Raw genomic sequence first — 26,504 nt, forward strand, 5'->3', positions numbered from 1 at the left:
TCTGACCTCCTACCAGGAGATTCACCATGCATTCCAGGTCCCTCACCGAATCCCATTCCAGGAAGCACAAAGGCAGCCCCCTGGGGGAGTAACTGTGGGCTCCTTTACTGGTGTTTAGGCCACATTTCCCCCCTCTGTTCTTCACAAAGGACCAAGTGATTAAGCAAAATGGCGGACAAGGTATTTCTGAAGGTGATTAAGCTCGAAAGGAAAAGACGAAGCAGGTTCCACGCTTGGTATGTCCGTCTTCCTCTGAAGATGTTTCTCCTCCCCTTGAAAATAGAATCAAAAGCCAGCATTCAGGTGACGAGTGTGTACTGACTCAAAGTGTGATGTGAATAAAAAAAGTATTGCATTGGCTTTCAAGACTGAGTCAGAAGAGGAGGTGGCGGAGCCAAGAGTGGTTAGACCTACCCCTGCCCCTCACCTGGCTCATGGCGGCCTATAAGCCACTGAACCCTGAGCACCTTAACCTCACCTCTACTGTATTAGACTTGCTGAAAGAGGGACCCAAAGGAGAGAGTTGTGCTCTGGTGGACAAGAGTCAGAGGCTGGGCACTAAGAATGTTCTTCATTCTAGCCAAGCCTGGGGACGACTTGTGGGTGATTTTTAATACCCATCCTGTTAAGATGGTACCCAGAGCCCCAGACCTATTCCGTTGCCTCTCTTCTGTTCCAGGAAGATGATTTTGATGGCCAAGGCAAAATTCGGGAGGAATCACTAAGTTTGGTGTCATCCCTAAGCCACATGCATCATAAGGGCAAATATTGCCAGAAACACCAGAGCCGTCCACATATCTGATGAAAGGGCTTCTGTTTGTTAAATCCCAGACATCCTGAGTGATTAGGTCAGTGGACCCACACAGGGGGTCTGGGGAGAATACTGAAATCAGAAGAAAAGACTGGAAGGGAGAGAGAAGTTGGTCCTGTGGAGAGAGTTGAGGACTTACGTGCAGAGGTGGGGGAAGGACCCATGCAACAAGGAGGAGAACTGAACCCTACCTTTTTCTCTGTTGGCTACTCAGTGGGTAGCAGGTCAATAACCTGGTGCATGGCTTTTGGGGCCCAGTGAAGTCCTGGTCATCTCCTTTCAAGGTCATCTTTCCTTCTCACGCCCCAGTATGAGAAATTCCATTCTCCTACTTTGCACACCCAAGGCTTCCCAGACCTAACACTTGGCATGGCACCTTTCTGGGTCCAAAATGGTTCATCCACCTCTTACTAATCTGGGAAGCTGTCCCCGTCCCTCCCCCACCCCCACTTCACCTCATCTCTGGGACAGGGAGCTCACCTTGCTGGCAACCCCAGCGAATCGTGCTGGAAGGGACGGATGTCACCTTCACAGCGGCATTGCCCAGGTATGCTATGCACCTCACCTTTGCATCAGCAGTACACCCAGGTGTGGTCCTGGTCATAGTTGTAAGAGGTTGCACACCACGTAAGGTTGTGCTTCGATCCTTTGCTGGTACAGTTAAAATAATTCTTGTTTTTGTAGTTGAATGGGAAGTGGCAGGGAAAGCCAGGAACCAGTGAAGAAATTCCTAGGGAGTAGAAGGGGATAGGAAAGTGGTTACCCCCGTGCCTTGACGCTGTGGTGAAGGCTTAGACTTCAGAGCCCCCTCTAAAATCAAAACTGGGTCGGGGCACCTGGGTGGCTCAGTCGGTTAAGTGTCTGACTTTGGCTCCGGTCATGATCTCACAGTTCGTGGGTTCGAGCCCCGTGTCGGGCTCTGAGCTGAGAGTGTGGAGCCTGGAGCCTGCTTCAGATTCTGTGTCTCCGTCTCTCTGCCCCTCCCCCGCTTGCTCGCGGGTGAGTGCTCTCTCTCTCTCTCTCTCTCTCTCAAAAATAAACATTAAAAATTTTTTAAATAAAAACTGGGTCCACATGGCCCATGGGTCTGCTCAGAGACTCCCATTAAAGGAAGGAAATACTGACTTAATCCTAAATGCCAGAGGGGTTTTCTTCCCTGGGAAGCTATTTGAGTTTAGCTCTGTGGGGTGTGGAAATGGGGCACAAGGGCAGCGTGAACACACAAGGGGTCCTGGCAGTGGGAGAGAGGAGGACAGCGTCATCAGCAGGGGAGCCAGGGAGGCAAGTGGGAAGCGCGGAGAGGACATCTTACAGGGAGTCGTCTTCATTCACAGATCCTGAATGTGCGAATTCTCCACTCGTTGAGGTGGATTTGGAACCCAAATCAATACTGGCCGGGCTTGTGCGGCGCAGCTCTCGAGCAAAGCGCGCCTAGTGCTGAAGAGCTGTCCAGGGTCCTGAAGTCCAGGCCGCCTGGGATGTCCTTTATGGGGACCCATCAGGTCACATTTACAGAGAAATGTTCTATTTTTCTTCCTCGTGGGCTTCTTCCCTGACCACCCACCAAATGTACACTTGTTTTCCTTTGTTAACAAAATTATCCAAAACACACAATTGGGGTCAAAAGATCCTGACCTTATGTCCTCCTAAAGCACTGTCTAAACAATCCCTAAGGGCCATCTGGTTCTCTAGCTCAGTGTCAGCAAACTTTTTCTAGAAAGGGCCAGATGGTAGTTATTTTTAGCTTCGTGCCTCATACAGCCTCGGTCTTTGTATGTGGGCCCTGGGATTTGAATTTCATATAATTTTTGCCCGTCACAAAATAGGATCCTTCTTTGGACTTTTTTTGGCTGTGTAGAAAGTTGGGTTGGGGGCCAAGAGAAACATTGGCCCAGACTTAGCTCATAGGCAGGAGAGAGTTTGCAGACCCCTGCTCTAGGGAAATAGAACTTTATCTGACTTACTACCTGCTATTGCTTGGAGGCCCCAACTCTGTAACTTGTAAAAGATTGATACATTGTGAATGATTTTTGTTTGGTAGAGATGCCGATAATTTCTGTCTGGTAGACAACCCCAAAGGTTTGATTGCCCTTTGTGTTATTTTATTTTTATTTATGTATTTACATACGTATGTATGTATGTATGTATTTAAGTAGGCTCCATATCCAACGTGGGGCTCAAACTCATGACCCTGAGACCAAGAGTTGGATTCTCCATCAACTGAGCCAGCCAGGCGTCCCTTGATTGCCCTTTAGGTGTTACCAGATTGGGTGGCTAACTTAACAATCTTGCTTCAGCTCAGCATTCTTTTTCACTGACTTTATGCAGTTCTTAAAATGTCCCTCGAATTGGCTTCACTATCCTTGTTATTCCCTTATTAGCAATTTTTTTTTAAAATCTTAGCGTGGATTTACTCTATGTTTGTGCAAGCAAGTACTTAGGTGTTTCACATTTTGAAAACTTTATATTGACCCCTTTCTCTTGGATCTTAAGCGGCCCGCATCTTGCCCATCACGCTATCGTATTTTTCATGCTATTTGCTCATCAGATATCCACGAGGGTGGGACTCCGTCTTACTCATCACCACATGCCCACCGCCCAACACAGTGGCTGGCACGCAGTAGGGCTGGAGTCAGTGTTTGCTGGGTAATTGAGTGAAGGAGTCTGCCTATGCCCACCCAGCCCCCTTCCCCGTATTACTAGTGTCGGCACAGAGGCTCCACTTCCCATCCTCATCCATGTTCTCCGTGGTCGGGCACCACAGTCTGTTGCTTTCACTCTCAATGCATTCAAAGATCATGCTATTTCTGTAGACGGAGGGGAAGACACAGGGCTTGCTGAAAGAATTTCCCCCATACTCTGAAAATAATGATGGAAAGGTCACAGGGACAAGAAGAGATAACAAAAAGAGCTTCCATGTATCATGCATCAAGTAGGCGCCATGCTTTATCTCAGGAAAGGCAACACGACATTGAACATGCTCCAATTCAGTTCCTGGTGGTGTTATTATTTCCATCCACTTTGCGTGTAAGTGAGAACCCAAGCCATCAACAACCACACCATTTACAACAGAGTTGCTCTGCAGGCTACATCAACAGAGTTATCGTGAGATCTAAGGTTAACGTTGGTTTAGGGTTAAGGATACAAGTGATGGATGGCTACGACAAAGATAAAATTCAAGGTTTTATATGGCATTATGGTTTTTTGAGTGCTAAGGGATAAACGTAAATAAGGCTTTAGCAGGAATAAGTGTGCTCATGGATAGGTGCCTCACGTGAATTTTCATCTCAATGGAGGCAACACTGCTTGGTGAGGGAGCAGGGGCATCAGAGCCATATGGACTTGCATTCAAATCCTAACTCTGACATCACCTAGGAGTGTGACCTTGGACAGGATTTAATTTTACTGCGACCACTTATTGAATGTGGAAAAAATAGCATCTCATAGGGCTTCTATGGAAACATTCAATGGGATGTGGTATATAGAGTCTAATACAGAGAGGGCTCCAGAATGAATGGAGGTCATTAAGAAGTTAAGAGTAGGGGCGCCTGGGTGGCTCAGTCGGTTAAGCATCCGACTTCGGCTCAGGTCATGATTTCACTGTTGGTGGGTTCAAGCCCCGCATCAGGCTCTGTGCTGACAGCTCAGAGCCTGGAGCCTGCTTTGGATTCTGTGTCTCCCTTTCTCTCTGCACCTCCCCTACTCACGCTCTGTTTCTCTCTGTCTCAAAAATAAAATAAACATTAAAATTAAAAAAAAAAAAGTTAAGAGTAGGGATGCCTGGGTGGCTCACTCAGTTATGCATCTGACTCTTGATTTCAGCTCAGGTCATGATCTCACAATTCATGGAATCCAGCCCTGCATTGGGCTCTGCACTGATAGCATGGAGGCTGCTTGAGATACTCTCTCTCTCCTCTCTCTATGCCCCTCCCTCACTCATGCTCATTCTCTCTCTCTCAAAATAAATAAACATTTTTAAAAAGAATAAGTTAAGGGGCACCTGAGTGGCTCAGTCGGTTAAGCGCCTGACTTCGGCTCAGGTCACGATCTCACAGTTCGTGAGTTCAAGCCCCACATCAGGCTCTGTGCTGACAGCTCAGAGCCTAGAGCCTGATTTGGATTCTGTGTCTCCCTCTCTCTCTGCCCCTCCCCTGCTCACACTCTGTTTCTCTCTCTCTGTGTCTCTCAAAAATAAATAAACATTAAAAAAATTTTTAAGAATAAGAGTAGGCATAGAATTAAGATGAAATCTGAAGCCACTTTGAAATGCAGGTAGGGTCCAGCACTGGGTGAATCCACGTATTGCCAAGTCTAGCAGCAGAAATAGTTGAAAACCAATGTCAGGACTGCAGCCCATGGTATTGGTTCTTAGGACAACCAGATTTTCCATGCTGACATTAGGCACTCGGGGGAACATGGCCTTAGGACATTCCTGTCTCCTGTGGTTGTCCTAATGTATTCTCCAAGAACACACTTAGTTTCTAGAAGTATTGCTCTCAATGCTCTGCTCTCCCCCATGCCACCATCCCCTCAGAATGATCATTGCTCTCCCCCACCCGCCTCCCCACCAAAACCCCCATCCCTGCTCCAGTGCCTTACCATTTGTTTCACAGTATTTCCACTGCTGCTTCTCATCAAAGCTGGAGGTGACGGAACACCACAGCTTTCTGAAGAAGCCACCCTCCGTGATGCAGTTGTTATGGTACCTTCCTCGATAGATGAAGGGGAAGATGCATCGTGGGTAATCTGTATGGAAAGGAGTCTGTGAGTGGTTTGACTTTCTCAAGTCATTCACAGGACAGTCACTCAATCATCCATCCATGCATTCATCCATTCATCCGTCAGCCAACAAAATACAGGACAAGCATCAAGTTTTAAAGATATTTTATTCATTCATTTTATTAAGCATGTTGTAAAGAAAGCCTACTTGTGTACTTTCATGCTCAAAGCTTCCCCCAACAGGGTTCCCAACCTTAACAACGCCACCCCCCAACCTGCTGAACAAACAATATACTTCAATGTCTTAAAAATGAATCTCTTAGAATCACCAACAGACCTGTAGGAATCAAGTCAAGACAAAGAATTTTGATGGTTTACAACCAACAGGTGAAGTCAAGATCTTGGCATACAAAAAAAAAGTTGCCATTACTGAAAAAAAGTCAAATATCAGTGAAGTAAAATATAGTAACATTATCATCCAGGTGCTGGTGCCTTATTGCAACTTTCATAGATTGAATTTCCCACCACAAATAGTACAACAAATATCGTTTTGGACATTATGTTTTATAGTGGGTGGATTTACTCACACTCAGTGAGGGAATCAGGGTCATTTGGAGGTGATGGAGGGGTTGTCATTGATGAAGGATGAGGGAAGGCTTCCTTGAGCAGGTGGCACTTGAGCAGAGGCTTGCACAATGTGGAGAAGCCAGCCATGCAAAAATTGGGGGAATTGAGGTCCAGATAGAGGGAATAAAAGTGGGAAGGGTTCAAGACAGGAAGGAGTTCAGAATATTCGAGAAGCATGACAGCCAGTGTAGCTGGAGCTCATCAGGCAAGGAAGGGAGTGGAAGAAGGTGAGGACAGAGAAGGGCAAGGTCTTGTAGAGCTTTGCAGACCAAAGTGAGGTGTCTCCTCCTCCTCCTCCTCCTCCTCCTCCTCCTTCTTCTTCTTCTTCTTCTCCTTCTTCTTCTTCCCCTTCTCCTTCCTCCTCTTCTTCTTCTTCTTCTTCTTCTTCTTCTTCTTCTTCTTCTTCTTCTTCTTCTTCTTCTTCTCCTTCTTCTTCTTGCCCTTCTTCTTCTTCTCCTTCTTCTTCCCCTTCTTCTTCCCCTTCTCCTTCTCCTTCCTCCTCTTCCTCTTCTCCTCCTTCTCCTTTTTCCTCTTCTTCTCCTTCTTCTTCCCCTTCCCCTTCTCCTTCTCCTCCTTCTCTTTCTTCCTCTTCCTCCTCCTCCTCTTCTTCTCCTTCTTCTTCTTCTTCTTCTTCTTCTTCTTCTTCTTCTTCTTCTTCTCCTTCTTCCCCTTCTTCTTCCCCTTCTCCTTCTCCTTCCTCCTCGTCCTCTTCTTCTTCTCCTTCTCCTTCTTCTTCTTCTCCTTCTTCCTCTTCTTCTCCTTCTTCTTCCCCTTCCCCTTCTCCTTCTCCTCCTTCTCTTTCTTCTTCTTCTTCTTCTTCTTCTTCTTCTTCTTCTTCTTCTTCTTCTTCATCTCCTCCTCCCCCTCCTCAACCCTCTTCTTCTCCCTCTTCTCCTTCTCCTCCTTCTCCTTTCCTCAAGTTGTAGTTCTTTGGGACGTTTCAGATATTAACCCCTTATCAGGTATATCATTTGCAAATATTTTCTTCCATTCCATGCGTTGCCTTATCATTTTATTGATGGCTTCTTTTGCTACACAGAAGCTTCGTAGTTTGATGTAGTGCCACTTGTTTATTTTTGCTTTTGATTTTGGTGTCAAACCCAAACAATCGTCACTAAGACTGATGTCTTCCAGCTTAGCCCCATGTTTTCTTGCTGGAGTTCTGGGGTTTTGCATCTTATGATTCAAGTCTTTAATAATTTTGAGTTGACCCTTGTGTATGGCATAAGAGAGGGGTCCAGTTCCATTCTTTTGTATGCGACTGTCCAGTTTTATCAACACCACTTATTGAAGACATCATTCTTTCCCCATTGCATATTATTGGTTCCTTTATCATAAATTAATTGACCATATATGCATGGGTTTATTTCTGGGCTCTCAATCTGCTCCATTAATCCATGTGTCTGTTTTTATGCCAATACCATACTGTTTTTATTACTATAACTGTGTAATATAGTCTGAAGTGTGATGCTTCCTGCTTTGTTTTCCTTTCTTAGGATTGTGTTGGCTCTTCGGGCTCAGGATATCCTTCTAAGTGTGCTGGTGAGCCATGCAGGGGCACAAGCAGGGGAGTAGCATTGCATGATTTCACATTCCGAAAAGGTTACTTTGACTGATGTGTGGGGAATTGATTTGGAGGGAGGTGGGGGGGATTTGAGGAGCCCAGTTAACAAATTTGGGGGGGGAGAACTGATGGTGATTTGGAGAAGGATGGGAGCAGTGGAGGCAGCTCCTTCCCAGAAACTGAAGCTAGAATCGATTTTTGAAGGTAGAACTAACAGGCTAATTGGTGGATTACATGAGGGGTGGGAGGGAAAAATTGGGGCTGTTCACAGGTGGTGAGAAACCCACCACTAGGGGTCCAAAGAGCAGTTCTTAGTTCAGAAGCCAGGGATGAGAGAGGAGATGCCAATGGCAAACCATCTATACAGGAGCCCTCTGTGATTGGCTGAAAGAGGTTTAATCAGATGCATGTTGTTAAATCTCTAGGCCCTGATTGTGTCTGTATCCGCACTTTGGGCAGAGTTTTGTCTCCTCTTGTGTGTCTTAGCATGTTTGGGGACCTCTTTTCTAGAAATAAAAAAAAAAAAAGTCTGTTTCTAATTTTCGGGTTCAATTTCAACCAGTAGATCCTGATTTGCATCATTTAAACTAGAGCGATATTTTCAACTAGAGGTGGTATTGCTTCCAAGTTTGGGTTTTTGTTTTTATTGTTGTGTTTTTATTCCCCACCCCACCCCCCAGTGTAATGGGGCTTCTTTGTAGTCATTTTTAGCTCTTATAATCAAAGAGATTCTGCTTGGAGGTATGAGCCTCTGGCCACCTTTTAATATCTTTTTAGGTTAGTTATGATCATGGTGCTTTTTATTATCAATTTACTCTTTTATTTCTGTCTTATATTGCAGCTAAGGGATTGTGTTGATTTATTCTGAAATTATGAATTTGGAGTAGGTAACATTATGTATACATTTTATTTCAGTATAGTGAAAGGGTTGTTATACTTATTATCAAAGGGAGCCTTTGATCTAAGAGAGTCAAGAACAGTGATACAAATGAAAAGAAAATCCTAAATATTCAAAATCTGGCTGCTCGTAGGAACAATTAAAATGTCCAACAACAGGATATCGGTTAAAACAAACAAAATGCCTTTTGTCCTGTGCAGAAAAATTAGAAATCATCTAATTGTCAAAAATGTCTTGGGCTTTGAGAAGCAGTAAACAGAGTCTGTCAAATCCCTTCTCTGTTACACTTTGTTGTCTGTTTTTCCTTATTAATTTAGAAAATTAAGAAAGAGACAAAGAATACAGTGGTTCCCTGTGGTCTTGTAACCTCTCTTTCATTCAGAAAGCACCATTTTTAACACTATCATTGTCGTATTATTAGCCATTGTTAGCATCCAGTATGTGGCCTCCGCACTTTCTATGCACACACACAGATGTCGTAACTCGTCTTCAAAAATATGATCACATTCTACACATCCACACATTCTCTTTTATAATCCATCATTTGAGGAGGTCAGCTGAGGGGACAGCATGGCATCACTCACCCTCCTCCATACAGTACTTCCACTGCCCATCGTAAACGGCTTTTGTAGAACACCAAGGGGACAGGCTGTTGGTTTTGATACAAGAGAAGTAAGTAGACCCCTTGTAGATGAAGGGAAAGACACATGAATCCTTCTGACCTGGAGGACAGAGAGACAAATAGAAGGGTTTCATCACAAATGAATGAGCCAAGGGTGAGTCTTGCTTTGGTTCTCGTGGGCGGTTCTGAAGGTGACACATGCAGTGTTGGCATCCAACTTTCTTGTGACAAATAAGGGTGTGTCCAGTTTACGTGGAGACCAAGAGCACAGGGAAAGAGTCTCATAAATCATAAAGGCAACTGGAATAAAGTTTTCCTCCAGACCATTAGAGCACCGTCAATGTCACACCAGACACTCTTGGGTCATGACATCACAGTAGGTAATGGAGCGACACGCGTCAAATAATGCTGCAACACAGACCAGAAAACAATCTCACATTTCAATGCTTTTTTCAATGCTTCTGATTACACAAAAGAGAAGACTTCAATTTAATGCGAGTATTTCTCTACCATGCCTCTAATTTTTAATAATCTCCCTTTTTAACAACAATAACAACAACAACAACAACAACAACAAACAGGGCAGGACCCAGGCTCAAAGCCTTATTGTTGCACCCAATAGAATTTAGGAATCAGATTTCCTTTTCATAGCATTTACTTTTGTGTGCAATTTCTATTTATGGCAAGTTAGTAACGCTTACAGATTACAGAGCTAATGTTAACTATTCTTTAAAGATAAAGGTGTTAGAGTGAAGATAAAGGTGTCAAAGAGTACATTTCAAGAAGGTTGGGTAAATGATAGTGCTGGTGGCATGCAGATATGGCAAATACTGTGGGGTGCTTTTTGTATTCTTCTGTGTGAGGACAGGACTTTGTCTTTGACACAGCGTATCCTCAGAACCTAGAACTGTGACTTGCTCATAGTAGATGCTTCAGAAAGAACTGACAGAATGGAATGAGCTCGGAAAATGCCACGTGAAAGAAAGCTAAACCCGTTTCTTTAACAAAGGACTCATCAGAAGGGTCAGTATGCAAATGAGTGCTGAATTAGCAGGAGGCTATGGACTATATTGAATTGTCCTTTCCCCCCACTCCTCAATAGTGCTGGAGACTAATGGTACCTGAAACACGCCTTTTTTTATGTTTATTTATTTTTGAGAGACAGAGAGAGACAGAGCACAAGTGGGGAAGGAGCGGAGAGAGAGGGAGACACAGAATCCAAAGCAGGCTCCAGGCTCTGAGTTGTCAGCACAGAGCCTGGTGCGGGGCTTGAACTCACGAACCGTGAGATCATGACCTGAGCCGAAGCCCGTGCCTAACCGACTGAGCCACCCAGGTCCCCCTCCCTGAAACACATCTTAAGAAATGTTATTCTACAGGTGCTTGGGTGGCTCAGTTGGTTAAGCATCAGACTTCGGCTCAGATCATGATCTCTTGGTTCGTGAGTTCGAGCCCTGAATCGGGCTCCTTACTGACAATGTGGAGCCTGCTTGAGAGTCTCTCTCTCTCTCTTTCTCTCTCTGCCCCTCCCCCACTCTCTCTCTCTCTGTCTCAAAATAAATAAATAAACTTTAAAAAAAAAAGGAAAAGTGGGGCGCCTGGGTGGCTCAGTGTGTTAAGTGTCCGATTTAGGCTCAGGTCATGATCTCGCAGTTTGTGAGTTCGAGCCCCGCGTCGGGCTCTGTGCTGACGGCTGGGAGCCTGGATCCTGCTTCAGATTCTGTGTCTCCCTCTCTCTCTCTGCCCCTCCTCTGTCTGAAAAATAAATAAAACATTAAAAAAATGGAAAGAAATGCTATTCTAGCCCACATTGTGGAGAAAGTGAATACCCATGTAAGATAAGGAATCATTTCAACTTAATACCTTTTTTTTCACCCTTTTTTGAGCAGAACTGGGATGAGAACTAGCATTTTTTTATCTACTGGTCCAGGATCACAGCTTTTCTCCCTGCCTTCATCATGTCATTCCCTCCTTCCCTCTTTTCTCCCTCCCTCAAAGACATAATTATGGATACTATGACTAAGATATTCTGATAGGTTATGGATGTGCGTGCATACACGTGTGTGCATGTGTATGTGTGTTCATGTTCCAAAGATGGTGAGGCAAAGCTTCCATGGACTCGCCAAACCTATCTTCTTTTTTCTTTCTGGACTCCTAGCAAGAACACATTTTCTGGCTGAATAGTTAGGTGGGGCCATGTGACTCAGTTGCAACTCATGCAATGTGGGTAGAAATGACCTTCTCCAGCTCCTCGCTTAGAAAAGTCCCCGGTGGGGGCGCCTGGGTGGCTCAGTCAGTTGAGCGGCCGACTTCAGCTCAGGTCAGGATCTTGAGGTCCGTGAGTTCGAGCCCCGCGTCGGGCTCTGTGCTGACAGCTCAGAGCCCGGGGCCCGCTTCCGATTCTGTGTCTCCCTCTCTCTCTGCCCCTCCCCTGCTCACGCTCTCTCTCTCTCTCTCTCTCTCTCTCAAACATAAATAAACATTTAAAATTATAATAATAATAAAAAACGAAAAGTCCCCGGTGAACCCTATGCTCCCTACTTCCTCTTCCAGCTGGACATAGAGCAGTGGTTCTCAGTGGAGGAGACATTAGACAATGTTTGGAGACGTTTCGGGTTGTTACAACTGGGAGAGGGGCGAACTGGAAGCTGCACCACTGGTTCCTACTGGGTAGAGGCTGGAGATGTTGCTAAACACCTTACCATGCACACGTCCCAGAACCGAGTCATCTGGTCCCAAATGTCAACAGTGCCCAGGTTGAGAAAGTCTGAGAAAGAGGACCCTGCAAAGTATGCTGAGGCCCTGTGGGATGGTGGAGCCCCAATACAGAAGGGGTCTGTGTCTCTGAATCACAACACAAGTGGCTTCCCATGAAACATCCACACTGAAGTTCTAGATGACATGAACCCTACTGAGTTCAGCCACTGACATTTAGGGATAGTCAGTCTATTACTAATACAGATGAACCAGACATCATCTCTGTCTTCAACCTGGAACCTCCATCTCTTGCTCTGGATCAGATTCTTATCCTGTATAATCTGACCTGGGCCATCACAGGGGTGAGGCTGGGAGACAGCAGAAAAGGCAGACTGCCATCTTTGAGCTTCGCCAATGGGCTGAGGCAAGTGGAGGTCCTTAAGTCACATTGCGTTGTCCACCCCTGGCTCTCAGAACTGTGTGGTCTTGGTTGAAGACCAAGTTGAAACCAGTTAATATCTGGAAAGTGTTTAGAAGTGGACCTGGAACATGGCTGCTCCTCAACCAATGTTAACTGTCATCATCACCATCACCATCGTCATCAATAATGCTCAGTCATGGGCACCACCAGTATGTGTGATGCTGGTGGCGAGGGGAGAGCAGACAGATGCCCCTGTACACAGGATTAAGATTATCCTTGGGACTTATTAGTACAAACCAACACATAATAGATACTATTAGCCATCTGCAAAGTAATCCAGCAGATGGTCTGATCTTCTTAACTGGGTTAAAATCCTCCATAATCCGGGCCCTGCTGACCTCTCTGTTCTCACTGCCTGATTAACATTTCCTCGACCTTCCTCCACCTTCTTTCTCGTCTTCAGCGTTTGGCTCATGCCCTTCATCCTGCTCTTTTCTTTGTCCCTAGCTTTACTCCCTGCTTCTCATCCATACGACTTGGTTCAGCCTGGATTAATACTCTTCCACATTCTTATAATACTCTGAGATGATCTCTATAAATGTACTTACTGAATATTTAAAGAATATAATTATCTGCTTATGTGTCTATCACTCCCATTTGCTGTGAGCTCTCCCGAGAGCAGGGCATGAGTTTTATTTATTGCTATGTTTCTGGCCCATAGCACAGTGCCTGGCACTCGGGAACCACTCGGCAAATGTGTGTTGAATAAATTAGTCCATAACTATGTGCAGAGGAGACTTAGGAATACCAAGTTTCACCACAGGAATACGGGTGTGGTCTCAGGAAGGTATGACCAGAAAGAGACACTAACCGGAAAAGCTGGCATTGTTCCTTGTCTGAATAAAGTGTGGCTTCTTAGCCTTTTCAGGACTTGTCAGTTCTTTTGAGAACCCAGATCTTCTCTCTAGGAAAATGTCCATACATCCCTGTGGCAGAGAACTGCTGGGTGTTCAAAACCAGCGTCATCTTCCTCTCAAAGGTACTGCTAAAAACTACATCTCCCAGACTCCCTTGCAGCTAAGCACCCTGTGAGTTCTGGCCAATGGAAGTGGGAGAAAGTGACGGGTATCACTTCCTGGCCCAAAAAAAAAACCCAAAAAACAAAAAACCCTTCTCCTTCAAGATCCTAAGACTCTTGATCCTTGTCTACCAGCTCCATGCAAAGAATCCACAGAGGACCCTGGAACCCTAGGGGATGGTGGAGCCCCACGGTGGAAGGCGCATGGATCCTTGCTAACCAGATGCTCCCTCATTGGACTTTGTAGGAACAAGAAATAAAATGTTTTGTGTTAAGCTGCTAATAGTTTGGAGCTTCTCTGTTATAATAGCTATCCTCACTACCCTGATAAATACACACCCTTTGAAATACGGAGCCAGGGTTTCATGAACTCTAGTGCTAGCCCAGTGACCTCAGCTTGGGAATTTCTGGAATACAGAATGTGGTCATTCAAAAAGGACTTCATGGAATTAAAGGGCATGAAAACAAGTGTTTCTTGAGCCTTATTGAAGGGAGAGGGCTCATCAGGCAGAAAAGGATTTTAATTGTGGAGAATGTTTCGCCACAGCTTAAGTGAACTATGACACAGGGTGTCTCTTTGTTCTCCTTCCATGTTTACCACACCATCTGGAGGTGGTTAGATTCTTAGATGTATTGAGAACGTAGGCTCACATCCACTAAAATGGCTACTTTTTTTTTTTAAAGAGTTTATTTTTAAGGGGCACCTGGGTGGCTCAGTCGGGCAAGCGTCTGACTTCGGCTCAGGTCATGATCTCACGGTTTGTGAATTTGAGCCCCGTGTCAGGCTCTGTGCTGGGGGCTCGGAGCCTGGAGCCTGCTTCGGATTCTGTGTCTCCCTCTCTCTCTGCCCCTCCCCCGTTCATGCTCTGTCTCTGTCTGTCTCAAAAATAAATAAAATATTTAAAAATTTTTTTAGGGGCGCCTGGGTGGCGCAGTCGGTTAAGCGTCCGACTTCAGCCAGGTCACGATCTCGCGGTCCGTGAGTTCGAGCCCCGCGTCAGGCTCTGGGCTGATGGCTCGGAGCCTGGAGCCTGTTTCCGATTCTGTGTCTCCCTCTCTCTCTGCCCCTCCCCCGTTCATGCTCTGTCTCTCTCTGTCCCAAAAATAAATAAAAAACGTTGAAAAAAAAATTTAAAAAAAATTTAAAAAAAAAAAAATTTTTTTTAAAGATTTTATTTTTAAGTAATCTCTACACCCAATGTGGGGCCCGAACTCACAAGCTCGAGATCAAGAGTCACACACCGACTGAGCCGACCAGGAGCCCCTCCTTTTTTTCTTTTAAACAGAAAACAACAAGTATTGACAAGGATGTGGAGACATTGGAACCCTTGTGCACTGTAGATGGGAATCCAAAATGGTGCAGCTGCTTTGGAAAATAGTATGGCAGTTCCTCAAAAAATAAAATAAAATAAAATAAAATAAAATAAAATAAAATAAACGTAGAATTGCCATGTGACCCAACAATTCCACTCCTCGTTATATCCCGCGAAGTATTTGTAACACCCAATGTTTACAGCAGCATTGTTCACAACGGCCAAGAGGTGGAAACAATCCACGTCCATCCATGGATGAATGGATAAACAAAACGTGGTAGGTCCATAGTATGTACCACACACACAGTGGAATAGTTATTCAGCCTTAGAAGGAAAGGAAATTCTGACACAGGCTACACAATGGATGGATGAATCTTGAGGGCGTTATGCTAAGGGACATAAAAGTCACAAAAGGACAAGTATTGTTTGATTCCACTTCTGTGGGGTATGTAGAACAGTCAGATTCATGGTGTCAGAAAGCAGCCCCCAGGGGCTGGGGGCGGGGGAAATGTGCATTGTTTAATGAGTACAGGTGATGTATCATGGCTATTGGTTGTACAACGCTGTGGGTGTACTTCTACTGAACTGTGCACTTGGCCATACACTTCAAAACGGTTAAAAGGGGAAATTTTATGTTCTGTGCATTTTACCTCGATTTAAGAAAAAGAGTGGAAAGGGAGGGTCCAAGATGCAGTCTGAGGACTCAGTCCATTGGAATTATGGAGCCCCCCCCCCCCCCCCCCGCCCTTCAATGAACGTATTCGCATTTCCCTACCACGTGCTGAGCATCTCAAAAGGTGCTTGTGTCCTGGGCACAGCAGTCCCCGGCTTAACCACGGTCTCTCTTTCCATGGTTTCAGTTATCCGCGGTCAAGGTAGTCCAGAAGCAGATGACTCTCTATCTCCTCCCTACCTGAATCCAGGAATCTTTCTTTGGCCCATTCGTTCTTTCCGGTTTCCAAACCCTCCCCAACATTTCCCAGTACCTTCACCTCCACTTGTCTCCCAGATGTAGAGGAAGGTCATCCATCCCAGCAGGTAACTGGACCATCGGTTCATCGCAACTGGCCTCTTCTTTCTGGACTGAAGGAAAACAAAAATTTTGCTCCCGCAGGGCCCCTTCCTCTTCCACTAACTGCCAGGTTTGGTGTCATGCCATTTTACTTTCTACCCCCAGAGGGCAGTGAAGAGTAACTCACTCTTACAGGAAAGAAAGATGTGCTGTTCGCCAGAGAAACAACAACCCAGGGCTGGACCTGGTGACCTGGTTTTGTCTTGAGGCTCTGCTTCTATCACTGCTTCTCTGCTGGCTACGAATTATTAAGTACCTACTATATGCCACCTTCTAACAACCTAAGGAGCAGGGGTGATTATTTTTGCTTTACGGTAGAGTGAAAACACAGTTTGGGAAGTTGAGTAACTTGCCCAAACACCACAGATGGTAAGGGACAGATCTCGGGTTCCACTGCAGACCTGTCTACACAAGTTTCAGAGTTCTCAAGCTTCATAAAACCGCTTCCCTCCTATGGGCCTTTGTTCCCTCGCCTGCAGAAGTGTAGGTTAATAATTCCTGCCTCCGGGAGAGGCTGTGAGGGTCCGATGAGATGCTGAGGTGAAAGGGCATTTCCATTGTAAATTGTTAGTTGGGTTTATGAGTAATTCAGGCAAAGATCAAGGCAGCTCAGGAAAGACATCAGATGGCCCCAATTCTTAATAACAAATCTGAATGGTCCATTGGGGGAAAAAAATCCCAAAGCCATCGATTCAGGTCCTTGAACAGGTAGGTGGCATTACTGAGCACCTGGGTGTCAGAACACACTCTCTCACTTGCCTTCCTGCTACACATTGGGCTGTCTTTCTGATTTCTCTTGTTATTCTTAACCACAGCACCAAGCCCTAAACTTGCTTTTTTCCTGAGTGATATCTCATTCATTCACTGCCCACCTACTCATGGCTCTCACTCTGGCTGGTGGTTCAGACTCTAGAATTGGACCCACCTCTGACTGCAGAAACTAGCTGGTCCTGATTGAAATCCTGACTCCACCATTTACCACCTGGGTGACCTTGGGAAGTTACTTAAGTTCTCCAAGCCTCAGCTTCCTCCTCTTAAAAAATGGGGGTGCTAACCTTACTTCCACTTAGGCTTGTGATGATGATTAACTGAGATAATAAACAATAACAGGTAATACTCATTGAGTGCTATACACTATTCTAAATTCGTTATGATCCTGACAGTAGCCCAAAGAGGGAGGTACTAATATAACCCCCATTACTCATTTGGGGAAGTTGAGGCACAGAAAGCTTAAGCATCTTGCTGAGGATCACAAACTTCATAAGTGCTGGGGCTTTTAGCTGAACCCCAACACCCTAACACCAGAGACTGGGCTCTCAGCTGCTGTGGGACACTGTCTAAGTAGTCCAGAAATGTCCACCCAAATCCTTGTTCATATCAGAGCTCTCCAGGCAAACTTCTGAATGTCAAATTCTATTTTATTCTCCCCCTTTTTTTTATTTGAGAGAGAGAGAGAGTGAGAGCTGGGAACACGGGCAGAGGGAGAGAGAGAATCTTAAGCAGGCTCCACACTCAGTGCAGAGCCCAACGAGGGACTCAATCCCATGACCCTGGGATCATGACCTGAGCTGAAATCAAGAGGCAGATGCTTAAGTGTCTCCCCCAAATTCATATGTTGGAATCCTAACCTCCAAGGTATTGGCATTAGGAGGTGGGGTCTTTGGGAGTGATGAGGTTATGAGGGTGACACGTTATGAGTGGGGCTAGTGCCCTTGTAAAAGAGACCTCAAAGAGCCCCCTCGCCCCTTCCGCCACGTGAGGACACAGTGAGAAGATGGTTGTGTACCAGGAAGTGGGTTTTTACCAGACCCTGAATCTGTGGGTACCACAGTCTTGGACTTCCCAGCCTTCAGAACCACGAAAAAGAAATGCTAAGACAATGCTCTTTCCCACCCCTCAAGTTGTCACCCCAACAGTAAAGCTTTCTCCTCCCTAACGTCCTATCAGTCATCAAACCCTGTGGCTTCTGCTTCCCGAATGGCTTCGTGAACGCATCACCTTCTCTCTGTCTCTCCTGCTCCTGCAAACTCAGGCTTTCACCTTCTATCCCCCAGATAGTTGTCACTTTCCATCACCGATGTCCTGGCCTCGAGGCTCTCCCCTGTCCTGTCCACAGGGGTCTTGGTGCTTGCTTTCAAGCATTCATTCAGAAACAAATATTTCCTGAGCCTGTACAATGCGTGGGCTGCAGGGTTAGGGGATGAGAGACAGCAGAGTGGGAGACAGGCCTTGCCCCTACCTTCATGGGGCTGGGCTGCCTACAAAGGAGACAGACAGGAAGGGAATAAACCAGAGACAAGCATGTGTCTCTTACTCATGATCGTGGTGACGAAGGGGAAGGACCAAGGCTACAGACAAAGAGGAACTGGGGCAAGGTGACAGGAGGCCGGCGAGGCTCTTCCAAGCAAATGACTTGTAAACAGACCCTCAGGAAGAGTGGGATGTAGGCGTGAGGGGAACCAGGGGAGGGGGTTTGGTGGCTCATCTGGGCAGGAGAGGCAAGATGAGAGAAAAAGCTGACATGTATTTAAACAACAACCAGAACAGGTGTGAGCAGGGAGGAGCGAGGCCCAAGAGGTACTTGGCGAGGCAGATGGTGCTGGACCCCTACAGAGCCTTCCTTAGATTCTAAACGCTAACAGAAGCCACTGGAGAGATTAAAGTGGGGACAAGTGGCATCCATTAACTCCCACACACTTCTCTGTCACTTTTATAACACAATCCATAGTCCATACCACGGCCTTCCCCTCCAAGCTCATTCCTTATCACTCTGTTCTCCCTTGATCTGCCCCAGTTGCACTAGGCTCTTTGCTGTTTCCAGCACAGCACCGACTGAGCTTACTTACATCTCAGGGCCTTTACACTTGCTCTTCCCTCCACCTGGATGCTTCCCCCCAGGTATCTACATGGTTTGCTTCTTTGTGCCACGAAGGACACCGTGCAAATGTAAGAAGTTGATAAGGACCGATATTCTGGAATGTTAATGAGCCTACTTGGATCAAGCCATGGATATTAATAGAAAATATTTGGGGGTGGTTCAAGACAATGACTGAACTGTGAAGTGAGCCTCAACAGCCAGACACCCACGTCTGGAACATTCAAGTGAGGACCAAGTCATTCCTTGATCACTGGCACATTCAAATGCTTGTGGAGGACCTTTTGTCCTGGGCCGTGGGGTAGTTGGGGCTGGCATCCTGCCACTGTCACAAGATTGTTGGCTGGTAAGATCTCTGAGAAGTGGGAATGAACAATCAAGGATAATTGCAAGACTCCCTATTTGAATTTTTCTCCATAGGTGTACACGATTTCATAATTAAAAACAATAATTATGCAAGGCACTTAACAGCTTACTCATCCATAAAATGGGAATCATACCTATTCCACGCATTTGTTGGAAGGACCAAATTAAACAAAAGATATAAAATACTTAGTATGGTGTCTGCTATAAAGGAAGATCACAATAAATGTTGGCCATTAATGCTAAGGATGGTGATGACTGATAATATTGATGATGATGATAGTAACATCCAGTCTTCTCTTCACCATGCTAGGCTCTCAGTAATTAATTCATTAAGTAAACTTATCTTGGAAATGTTCTGATTTTCTTCTTTCCTTTACTTTTTGTTATTTATCGTCCTCCAAACTTTTCGGAAAATGTTATCTTCTAGTAAATGCTTTCTTTGCTTAATAATATTCCACATTGTTAACATTGTTTTCATCTATCTTACTGTCACCCATCCATCCATCCTTCCATCCATCCGTCCATCCATCCATTCATCCATCTTTTGACCCATCATCCGTCTTTTCATCCAGCCTTCCTTCCTTCCATCCTTCCATCCATCCATCCATTCTTCCACCATCCACTTTTTGTCTATCCATCCAATAAGTATTCTAGAACCTTGCCATCCATATAGAACTGGGGCAACTACTAAGAGGAAGTGGAAATTATTTCTGGCCTCAAAAGTCAGAGATGGGGGGCGCCTGGGTGGCTCAGTCGGTTAAGCGTCCGACTTCAGCTCAGGTCACGATCTTGCGGTCAGTGAGTTCGAGCCCCGCGTCAGGCTCTGGGCTGATGGCCCAGAGCTTGGAGCCTGCTTCCGGTTCTGTGTCTCCCTCTCTCTCTGCCCCTCCCCCGTTCATGCTCTGTCTCTCTCTGTCTCAAAAATAAATAAACGTTAAAAAAATTAAAAAAAAAAAAGTCAGAGATGGGACATAGGCACAAATATCTATCACCCAACATGGGAAGTGAGAACAGCCACCAGGTAGTATGAAGGTGCTGAGAGGGTCATCAGGAGGCAGCTTAGCCCACCGCCTCAACTCACTGATTCTCTTCAGCAAAAAATGTCACAATGGACCCATGAGAAGAGAATGGCACCCAATCAACCCAGGTTCAAACTCCACCTCTCCCATTTATCTGCTGGGTGGCCTTGGGAAGGTCATTTCACCTCTCCAATTTCCAGTTTTCAAGTTCTCATCTGTTAAGTGGAGATAAAAATCCAACTATGGAAGCTATTGTGGGAATTATAGGAGCTCATGGGCCTAGGCATTTGGAGTTTAGTGTGGCTTGAAAATACTGAGTCCTTCTGCTCCTTGGCAGCAGATGTCTCCAAGTGTGAAACAAAACCTCAGTGTGAGACCCCCTCACAAACATGCAAATGCACCTCTTCTATTATGCATTCAGGCTGTCTTTGGAGGGAGCAATGACAGGACCTCAGGAAGATCTCTGAATCTCAGCTTTCTCCTTCATGAAACAGGCAGAGTGAGCCTTACCTTAGAGGAATGGTGCCAAAAAATATTCATGGGACCATGAAGACAGTAGTTGACTACCAGGAATTTACTAGGCAGTTTGTCCAGGTTAGTTCTCTTTTCTTCCATCTCTTTTCCCCCAAAGTTGGGGTACAGGCAGCCTTCCATAGCATTACATTGGTCAGACGGTCTGGCTTCACCTACGCCTTTGAGTTTCTACAGAGAAAGGAATCTGCCCCCACAGCCTCCTTCCCCACTTTCCCTGGCCTTTCTTTCACAGAGCTCCATAACTGCACCTTCCAGTATGGCGGCCACCAGCCACTATGGCTTTTGAGCACTGGAAATGTGGTGAGTTCTCATTGCCCCATGTTGTAAGCATAAAATACTGGGATCTGAAGATGAAGTATGGAAAAGCAAAGAATTTTTTTTGTGTGTTGATCATATGTGAAATGATAGTATTTTGGCTATCATGGTTCAACGAAATACATTATTAAAATAAACTGCACCTGTTCTTACTCTTTTTTTTAATGTGGCTACTATGAAATTTACAATGATATTTACGGCTTACGTTTTATTTTCTCCAGGGGACAATGCTGTTCTAAACCTTCCTTCCTTGCTGTGGGAGCTCCCAGGTCCCGCCTCTCACACCCCTCCCAAGTTTCTAGGTTGAGGTGTACCTTTGAGAGAGTCCTTCTTGGCCCTAGCTGTCTCCACGAGCCCTCTTTAAGGTTCTGCTCACCAAATCTCTGGATTATTTGGGGACTGGCCCGACTGTTTTGGCCCCAACCTGTCGGTAGGAAGACACCGCAGCTTCCCCAAAGAGGGTTTTCTGCAAGTGATTACAATCAGGGTGGTTTGGATGAAATAGCCCCATGGTTAATGATGCCCCAAGATGAGCTCATGCATATCCATGAGGCCCATAAAATTCAATCATGTGTTTATTAATGGGATCTTTCAGGGACAGGGTCATGGGCAAGAATATTAATGAACAGAGAAGAAAGTGCCCCTGAATATGAGGCTACCAGGAAGTGGACAGGTTTTACCTGAATAATGAAAAACGAAGAGCCCTAGAATTTTCCAGTGAGAAAGGAAGCGTGGGAGAATCAAAAACACCAGCTCTCTGAAACACGTCATCTACTCTTTCCTCATTTTTAAGAAGTTTATTTGTTCATGTTTTATTTGTGTTAATGTTTATTTGTTTTTGAGTGAGTGGGGGAGGGGCGGACAGAGAGGGAGACACAGAATCTGAAGTGGGCTCCAGGTTCTGAGCTGTCAGCACAGAGCCCCATGCAGGGCTTGAACTCACAAACAGTGAGATCATGATCTGAGCCAAAGTCAGTCACTCAACCCACTGAGCCACCCAGGTGTCTCTAAAAGTTTATTTATTTATTTTGAGAGAGAGAGAGCACACAGGGGAGGGGCAGAGACAGAGGGAGAGAGAGAATCTCAAGCACTGTCAGCGTGGAGCCTGACATGGGGCTCAAACTCACAAATGGTGAGATCATGACCTGAGCCAAAATCAAGAGTTAGATGCTTAACCGACTGAGCCACCCAGGTGCCCCTAATTTTTCACTTTTAAATTCTATCCTACCATTCTGAAAACTCTGTAAGAAGTCCACAGCCCTGTCCTGGTATCTTTCAGGATTGACACCATAGAGATTTACCAAATATTGCAATTGATCACAGGTAGGACTCCTTGGTTTTACAGATGAGGAAATGGAGGCACAGAGGTGCCTAGGGACTTGCCAAAAGCCATATAGCAAGCAGGCGGGGACAGTGGGACTTGGAGCAGCTGAGGTTGGGGTCTCATTTTATTGTCATTTTGGTGACAGTTTCTCATTGCATAGGTTTGGGAGTTTTCTAGATAAGAGGCTTTGAGGTCTTCCTTTCCTGACTTGACAGCCTCCTTCCTATCATCTACTTCCTGTCTCTGCCTGCTTCCTGTCATCTACTTCCTGTCTCTGTCTCCATCTGTCCTTCTTTCTCTGTGTCTTGGAGATCCACTCTCCCCCAACCTCTTGTACCATCTTTCTTCCCCTTCTCCCTTTTTCTTCCCACCCTGTCTGCTTTTTCCTCTTCTTTATCTCCTTGGGTCTCTGGGTTTGTTCTCTCTCTGTGTGTCATTCTGACCTGAATGTCTCACTATGTATGCATATATATGTATACACTTATGGGCATGTATGTGTTAGTGTCTATGTGTGTCCATAAATATGTGCATGTAGCTCTGCCCCTCCTCTTTCTTTTTTTTTAGTCCATCAGCCTGCCTCTCTTTCTTCCTCAACCGCTCCTTATTTTTTAAATTTTTATGTTTTTATTTTTTTTCTAATTTTTTTCAATGTTTATTTTTGAGAAAGACAAAGCATGAATGGGGGCGGGGTAGAGAAAGAAGGAGACACAGAATCTGAAGCAGGCTCCAGGCCCTGAGCTGTCAACACAGAGCCCCATGCAGGGCTCAAACTCACCCGGACCACGAGATCATGACCTGAGCCAAAGTCAGAAGCTCAGCCGACTGAGCCACCCAGCCACCCCTTTAATTTTTATTTTTTTAGAAAGAGAGCACATGCATGAGTGGTGGGGAAAGGGGCAGAGAGAAAGAATCTGAAGCAGGCTCCATGCAGCCCAATGTGGCACTCGATCCCGCAACCCTGGGATCATGACCAGAGCCAAAATCAGACTCTCAACCAGTTGAGCCACCCAGACACCCCTCAACCTATTTATTTTAAAATAGGAATGAGTATTGGAATCACCAGAGAGCTTTTAAGAATACAGACTCCCGGGTTCCAGCCTAGACCTATTAGCATTTGTATTTTTTTAACAGCTTTATTGAGGTAGAATTGGGCACAGTTTACTGTGCGATTACAAGTTTGGAGATTTGCATATACCTGTGAAACCATCGCGACAATCTAGGTAATGACATCACCTCCAAAAGCTCCCTCCTGTCTCTTTCTGTTTGTTTTTGTATTTGTGTTTTTGCTTTGTGTGTAAGAACACTCAACATGAGATCTACCCTCTTTTTTAATGTGTTTTTTTTTTAATTTATTTTTGGGAGAGAGAAAGCATGAGAGGGCTAGAGAAGAGAGAGAGACCTGAGAGAGAAAGAATCTGGAAAGCCATTAGTTTTGTATAAAAAATTATTTATTAAGAACTTTCAGGGGCGCCTGGGGCACTGGCTCACTCAGTTAAGCGTCTGACTTTGACTCAGGGCATGAGCTCACTGTCTGTGAGTTCGAGCCCCGTGTCAGGCTCTGTGCTGACAGCTTGGAGCCTGGAGGCTGCTTCGGATTCTGTGTCTCCCTCTCTCTCTCTGCCCACCCCCCTCAAAATCAATAAACATAATAATAAAAAAAATTTTTTTAAAGTACCGACTCTCTTAGCAAAACAATAGCCAAAAGACCAACCACTCTTAGCCAAAGACCAACCACTATGTTGTGGAACATATTCTAGAACTGCCTTATCATATTTTGCTGAAAGATGTTCCAAAAAGGAGACGAAGTTATTGCACGTTTGCAGGCTACGTACACAACAAAGACACTGGACACAGTATCTCCTGGCTCCCTGGATCACAAAGGGAAAACCACACACGGCTGCCACCACCTTGCAGAGACGGTCATCCGGGTACAACAGAGGCGAAGATGTGACAAATTGCTGTGCTCCGAGATTGGAAGTATTCCTTGGAGGGAAATGTACAGTTTCAAGTGCCAGGAAGAAGAGAGAGTGGTTTTCATGAAATAAGTGTGTGGATGCCGATAGGAATCCCCAGATGCCAACTGCATTGTTCCACGGGAACATCTGTCAATCCAAGATTTGGGGATAAACTTTCTCAAGTGACTGTAGGAAGCAGTGTATGCAGACACCAGTGTTAGAAATAAGCAAAAGCTTATTTTTGAGCCAGAGAAAGACAGAGCATGAACGGGGGAGGGGCAGAGAGAGAGGAAGACACAGAATCTGAAATGGGCTCCAGGCTCTGAGCTGTCAGCATGGAGCCCGATGCGGGGCTCGAACTCACGGACCGTGAGATCATGACCTGAGCCGAAGTCGGACACCCAACCGACTGAGCCACCCAGGCGCCCCATATGTTTATGTGTTTTTGAGAGCGAGAGTGAGAGAGCACAAGCGGGGGGAGGGGCAGAGAGAGAGGGAGACACAGAATCCGAACCAGGCTGAAGGCTCGGAGCTGTCAGCACAAAGCCCGACGTGGGGCTCGAACCCATGGACAGCAAGATCATGACCTGAGCAGAAGTCGGACGCTTAACCGACCGAACCACCCAGGGCAGCCTGGTTGGCTCAGATGGTGGAGCGAGTGACTCTTGACCTCAGGGTTGTGAGTTGGAGCCCCACATTGGGTGCAGAGATTACTTTTTTTAAAAGTCTTTAAAATTTTTGAAAAATGAACATAAAATCTATTGGGCAAGAGCAGAAGCCACCAGTTAAGAGCCTCTGATTTGCTGGCTCTTGACATTTTGGTGGCTGTCATTTGAGGTCAAGCCTTTCTTTTGTCATTTGTTCCAAAGGAAATCCTCATCTTTACTGATGAGTAGAAAGGAGGCAATATGATGGATGTACTTTCAACTTAAAATATTAATGAAGGGGTGCCTGGTTGGCTCAGTTGGTTAGTCTGACTCTTGGTTTCGGCTCAGGTCATGATCTCATGGTTTGTGAGTTCAAGCCCCGCATTGGGCTCTGTGCTGACAGCTGGGAGCCTGCTTGGGATTCTCTCTCTCAGTCCCTCCCTTGTTCATTCTCTCTCTCTCTCAAAAAAAAATATATAGGGGCGCCTGGGTGGCTTGGTCAGTTAAGCGTCTGACTTCGGCTCAGGTCATGATCTCACGGTCCGTGAGTTCGAGCCCCGCGTCGGGCTCTGTGCTGACAGCTCAGAGCCTGGAGCCTGTTTCAGATTCTGTGTCTCCCTCTCTCTCTGCCCCTCCCCTGGTTCATGCTCTGTCTCTCTCTGTCTCAAAAATAAACAAACATTAAAAAAAAATTTTAAATACAATTATAAAAAAATAATAATAATAAAAAAATAAAAATAAATATATAAACATTTTCTAAAAAGGATATTAATAGAGACTACCGGAGCCTCTGTTTCAGAATTCAGTCTTACTTTTCAGAGCTGTGAACTGTAGGGGACCCGTACACGTGGCGTTGCTTATTCCTCGGAATTGCAAAGCCACCTGTGGCCCATTGGGTGGATCTCCATGGCCCTCCAGAGAGCAGAATCCCACACCAAAGGTTCATGGGGCGTGCGCAGGGATGCTTGTATCCGGGAGCAAATCTACGTCTCCAAACAGCCTCCCTGGGCCTCTCCGGTGGAGTCCTTGGGCCTGGCTTTCAAAGATCCATATAAGACCCATGTAAGATCCAAGACTTGGATAAGTCTATACTGCTTCTGGGTCCTGGATGATTGTGGCTGCGGAAACAACTTGAAATTCCTTGTCGTGACTCTCCTAATCCTTGTGTATTTCTTTTTCTGCATTTCCTTCTATGCGAGGCAGAGAGGTGGGGGGGAAGGTGAAGAAGAGTGAGAGGGAAAGAGGAGGGGGGCTGAGAAGGGAAGGGGACCTTACAACAGGGAAGAGGAGGGGCGCCTGGGTGGTTCAGTCAGTTGAGCATCCGACTTCGTTCGGCTCGGGTCATGATCTCGCTGCCCATGGGTTCGAGCCCTGCATCAGGCTCTGTGCTGATGGCTCAGAGCCTGGAGCCTGCTTCGGATTCTGTGTCTTCCTCTCTCTCTGCCCCTCCCCCACTCATGCTCTGTCTCTCTCTCTGTCAAAAAAAAATAAACATTTAAAAAAATTTAAGGAAGAGGAGGAGAGAAGGAGGAGTCTGGGGATGCTGGAGAAAAAGAAGGGGAGGAGAAGGAGGAGGGACGAGCAGTGGTTGGGGCTCTAAAATCCTGAGGATGAGCTGGTCAACCAGCAGTCCCTGAGAGGAGGAAC

The 26,504-nt window shown here is 45.7% G+C and overlaps 1 protein-coding gene across 1 annotated transcript; it reads right to left on the reverse strand.

Moving 5' to 3' along the window:
• Positions 1-15,818, reverse strand: ELSPBP1 (epididymal sperm binding protein 1). Its single transcript, XM_078439208.2, is given in 8 exon segments — positions 1-272; positions 1,377-1,541; positions 3,512-3,670; positions 5,411-5,557; positions 9,204-9,341; positions 13,777-13,810; positions 13,813-13,844; positions 15,743-15,818. Coding segments are annotated over 7 exon segments (735 nt in total). The 5' UTR covers positions 15,810-15,818; the 3' UTR covers positions 1-272; positions 1,377-1,383.
• Positions 15,819-26,504: the final 10,686 nt, after the last annotated feature.

The sequence above is a fragment of the Panthera onca genome, chromosome E2, assembly GCF_046562875.1.
Source record: "Panthera onca isolate mPanOnc1 chromosome E2, mPanOnc1 haplotype 2, whole genome shotgun sequence".
Lineage (NCBI taxonomy): Eukaryota > Metazoa > Chordata > Mammalia > Carnivora > Felidae > Panthera > Panthera onca.